The sequence below is a fragment of the Morus notabilis genome, unplaced genomic scaffold, assembly GCF_000414095.1.
Source record: "Morus notabilis unplaced genomic scaffold, ASM41409v2 Scaffold184, whole genome shotgun sequence".
Taxonomy (NCBI): domain Eukaryota; kingdom Viridiplantae; phylum Streptophyta; class Magnoliopsida; order Rosales; family Moraceae; genus Morus; species Morus notabilis.
In genome coordinates, this window is record NW_010387636.1 from 943386 (window position 1) to 948429 (window position 5044).

The following is a 5044-nucleotide window of genomic DNA, read 5'->3' on the forward strand; positions in this document are numbered from 1 at the left end:
GCTTGAGTAGTTCGTGGGGTCATAAAAACGATTTCAGAAAAGTTAATGAATGATTTCTTAAGCAAAGAGATCTTGTGAACTGGTAATAGAGTCTATTGCTGTAAGCCTAGATAGGGTGCGGAGAGTGCATCCTCGGGGGCAGAACCCGAAACTCGGTCCGGGTAGGCGAGGCACTTGGTTAGGTAAGTAATTTGTACTAATTACTTGCTGAAGCCTGTAATATGGAGATTTTACATTTATTTTCTTTGAGAAAAATGATGTGAGGTTCTGGCTGTCTGTTGAAACTGAAAGTCTATTTATTTACATACCCATTTATTCATTTACTTGCACTTTATCTATTTATTTATTTTACATCCTTGCAAATTATATCCTACTGGGCATTTCACTCACGTTTTATGTTTCAAATGTATTAAACCCCTCCCAGGAGACTCTAGGAGCGGTGCGGGGTAGCGGAAGATTGCTACTGTTGGATCAAGAGAGGATTGAGTTCATCCTCTTGAATAAATGTAAAGAATTTGAGAATTCTGTAAACTTATGTAATATTTGGATTTACTAGACTGTGGTTAATGTCTGTTGTAATAATTATTTACATTAGCATGTATGTACGATACTGTATGTCCTGTAGGGTGGGGCCCTGTGTGGCAGAGGCTTCGTGATTCTGTAGTAATGTATTTATATTTTAACTCAGTCGAGTGGGGCTCGTCTGGGAATCTTCTTTATTAACCCCTAATCGAGCTCCACGTCACCCACCCCGCTTGGGGGGCGTGACAAGAATGGTATCAGAGCCTTAGGTTAAGAAATCCCAGGATTGTACATACATGTGTGACATCTGTGATCCATTGAATAGTCTAGTTTTATTTCAATTAAAGGAAATGGCGCCTCGCCGTAGGCCCGCTAATCCACCGGCACAACAGAATTAGGGATTTCTGGATGCCATGTATGCTGCCTTTCAAGGCATGGCCACAAGAGCTCAAACCGAGCTGCCGGTTGAGGATAGGAAGCAAGGGTACTTCCGAGAGTTTAGGCGTGCGCCTATCCCCTCGTTTAATAGTGAGGGAGGACCCTAAGAGGCAGAGTTCTGGTTAGACTCCATAGTCAAGCATTTGAGTACTATGGGAGTTCCAGATGAATACTGGGTGAAATTTGCGGTATACAAGATGGAGGGCTTAGCAAATACTTGGTGGAAACAGGTCAAGAGAAGAATAGATGTCACATGACTGACCTGGGAGCAATTTGACACACTATTCAATGAGCAGTACTTCCCTCAGAGTTATAGAAAGGAAAAAGCGCTGGAATTCATGTCTCTGTTGCAAGGTGACATGTCTGTAAGGGAGTATAAGGCCAAGTTTAATGACCTGTCCCGATTCGTGCCATCTTTGGTGGAATCTAAACACCTTAGATGTCTTAAGTTTGAGAATAGCCTCAAGAACTCTGTGAGGAGACCATTGGTGGCTTTGAGAATCTGAAATTTTTGAGATTTGGTGGCTGCTACTACTAGGGTGGAGCAGGATAACATAGCTTATCACCAGAGTAAAGAACAAGCTGGAAGAGTTTCAATTTCTGGGGGACCATCTGTTTCTAGCGGGCCACAGCGGAGTGGTAGAAGGAACCGCAACCAGGGACAGCCTAGTGGAGGAGTGGTTAGCGGTGGCAGTAGTTCGTCAGGAAGTGACAGAAGTGCTTCATACGGGCCCAGGTGTCACCATTGTGGGCAGGTGGGTCATATTAGGAGGAATTGTCCTAATTGGCCGCCAGCTCAATAAGCCCAAAGTGACGCTTCCTACAGTCAAGAAGGGTCACCACAGTACATGCCACCATATCAGCCACAACAGATGCCATACCCTTCTGTGTCGACTTATCAACCACCTCCGTATACACAATTCCGGCCTCAAGCGCCGAGACCGGTGCAACCACCTCCACCACAACAATATAGGCCTCCGACCCAACGGCCTAATGTGGGTGACAGAAGGAAAGGGAAAGTACAGGGACAAGCTTATGCCCTGGCAGGAGGCAGTTCGGAAGGTCAGACCAGCAACGCGGTGGTTGAGGGTATGATTATAATCTCTCATTCTTTTGCTCACGTGTTGTTTGACACAGGTGCCACACACTCGTTTATATCAAGATCTTTTGATCGGGCATTGAAACTTATATGTGAGAATTTAGAAGTCCCGATGACTTTGAACTCCCCACTGGGATGTGTGGAGGTGTTGAGTGTGTGTAAATCGTGTGAAATCACGATTGGCGGTGAGCGAGTGAGAGCAGATTTGATCATCCTTCCGATGAGCCTGTTTGATGTGGTCCTTGGAATGGATTGGTTGTCAGAATACGGAGCAATTGTTGATTGTTACCGTAGGAGAGTGACTCTGATGACTAAGTCTGGAACAGTGATTTCTTATCAGGCGGATATGAACCCAGTCCTGGAGGAACGACTGTTGAAGTACAGCGTTGGAGGACGGAGGAACTTGGCATGTTTTTCTTCTCTTCTTGCTCTAGAAGGTGAACCCGAGATAACTGGAGATAGTGCGGGAATCCCTGTAGTGGATGAGTTTACAGATATATTTCATGATGAGTTACCTGGTTTACCGCCAGATCGGGAGATTGAATTCTGTATTGATTTGGTTCCGGGAACGGCACCTATTTCCATTCCTCCTTGAAAGGGTCGGCCTCGTGGATGCCCTTTGAGGCTCTTGGCAGGTTTAAGAACATTTTTCATGGAGACATCTCCTCCTTGGAGGGGTTGGCCTCATGGATGCCCCTTGGGGCTCTTGGCAGGTTTAAGAACCTTCTTCATGGAGGCCTCTCCTCCTTGGAGGGATCAACCTCATAGATGCAGGTTTAAGAACCTTCTTCATAGAGGCCTCTCTTCCTTGGAGGGGGAGACCTCATGGATGCCTCTTGGGGATATTGGCAGGTTGAAGAACCTTATTCATGTAGGCCTCTCCTCCTTGGAGGGATCGGCCTCATGGATGCAGGTTTAAGAACCTTCTTCATGGAGGCCTCTCCTCCTTGGAGGGGGCGGCCTCATGGATGCCCCTTAGGGCTCTTGGCAGGTTTAAGAACCTTATTTATGGAGGTCTCTCCTCATTGGAGGGGTCGGCCTCATGGATGCCCCTTGGGGCTTTTGGCAGGTTTAAGAACCTTCTTCATGGAGTCCTCTCCTCCTTGGAGGGGTCGGCCTCATGGATGCCCCTTGGGGCTCTTGACAGGTTTAAGAACCTTCTTCATGTAAGCCTCTCCTCCTTGGAGGGGTCGGCCTCATGGATATAGGTTTAAGAACCTTCTTCATGGATGCCTCTGCTCCTTAGAGGGGGCAGCCTCATGGATGCCCCTTAGAGCTCTTGGCAGGTTTAAGAACCTTCTTCATGGAGGCCTCTTCTCCTTGGAGTGGTCGGCCTCATGGATGCCCCTTGGGGCTCTTGGCAGGTTTTAGAATCTTATTCATGGAGACCTCTCCTCCTTGGAGGGGTCGGCCTCATGGATACTAGTTTAAGAACCTTTTTCATGGAGGCCTCTCCTCCTTGGAGGGGGCGGCCTCATGGATGCCTATTAGGGCTCTTGGCAGGTTTAAGAACCTTTTTTATGGAGGCATCTCCTCCTTGGACGGGTCGGCCGTCTGGAGGCCTCTCCTCCTTGGAAGGGTCGTCCGTGTGGAGGCCTCTCCTCCTTAGAAGGGTCGGTCGTCTAGATGCCTCTCCTCCTTAGAAAGGTCGGTCGTCTCTGACATATTTTCCCACATAACATCTGCCCCCCAGGTCGAGGCTTTCCTTTGGACTGCCTCGAGTTAGGTTGGGATTTTTCTTTAGCGCCTCTTTTTGCCTGCCAATTTATTTGCTACTATAATGAATCTTTGGTTGAATCCTCCTTAAAGGAGTTGGCTGTTCGGATGCCCTTTGAATCTCCACCCTCTTGCACCGACCCCGAATCTCCAGGGATATTTCTACCTGGGTTCTGTGGTGGCGTTTCGAGGTTCGACTTGCCTCTTTTTGCTTTGTTTTCCCGGGCTCGGCGCCTAGTGGCTCTTTGACGGCTGCCGAGAGATTGAGGCGGTCGAGCCCTCGGATTGCCTCTATTTTTACTCTCCCTGATTCCTTCTGGGGCATCCTGACGGTCACCAGGATTTTGATTTCCAGCCACGGCAGCTCCTAGTGGTCTCGGGGCGTCTTCCAGAGGCGGCATCGAGTTTCTCCCATCTAATCGCTCGACCACGGTCTTTAGTCCCCGCACTAAGTCGGTCAAAGTGTTGAGCTGGGCCTGCATCTGCACTGGGTCAAGCTGTGGAACCCCTGGGGGTGGATCTTCGTTTCTTATCGGGGGTTGATTTTTGCCACTCCCGTCATTCGCTGGATGTGTGGTGGTTTCCTCCATCTGGCTGCCTTGATTGATGGCAACATCTCTTTTTCTTAGAGGCATGGTTGCTGACTACTTCTTTGTTGTCGGGGGTCAAACGTATGAACTAGAGATTCTGGGTTCGATCCCCAGTGGAGTCGCCAATTGTTGACGGTGAAATTTTATCAACAGAAATACGTCGGATCACCCTCTGGTATCCCGTGGGGTTACCGGCTAGAAATTAGCTGCATATTTGAAATTATGCTATGAAGTGTTTGTTATATTTTTTGAAGCATGAGAATAATGCTTGAATGAGAGGACACCCGAAATTTATAGTGGTTCACTCTGTTAATGAAGAGCTACATCCACTTGTGTATTGTATTTCCTTTGGGCTCTTTTTGGATTACATAGAATCAGCTCTCTATTCTCTGATTACATATGAAAAATAGCCAAAAATCCTCTCCTCTTTCATTCGGGGCCTTGCCCCTTTTATAGCCTAGCGATTACTTCATGGGTGGTTTTTCATAGTAGGCTCATCCACTTGAGTGGCCTACTAGCCTATGAGCCCAGACCCATAGCATGTCACCACCTTTTTCACTCTTCACTCATCCAATTTGTCCCTTATTGTGACATCCCCCTTTAATCATCCACTGTCCATTAAAGGGTGGTTTATGGGCTTGTAATTAATGCCTGCATTACTGACATTTTTCAAACCCAG

The 5044-nt window shown here is 47.6% G+C and overlaps 1 protein-coding gene across 1 annotated transcript in view; it reads left to right on the forward strand.

The window, feature by feature from the left end:
• Positions 1 to 2654, forward strand: part of LOC21409437 (agamous-like MADS-box protein AGL30) — an 8928-nt gene extending 6274 nt beyond the window's left edge. Inside the window, exons 8-10 of the mRNA XM_024177137.1 lie at positions 1499 to 1696; positions 1787 to 2049; positions 2323 to 2654. Of these exons, the coding sequence (XP_024032905.1) occupies positions 1499 to 1696; positions 1787 to 2049; positions 2323 to 2654 (793 nt within the window). The remainder of the gene's footprint in view (positions 1 to 1498; positions 1697 to 1786; positions 2050 to 2322) is intronic.
• Positions 2655 to 5044: the final 2390 nt, after the last annotated feature.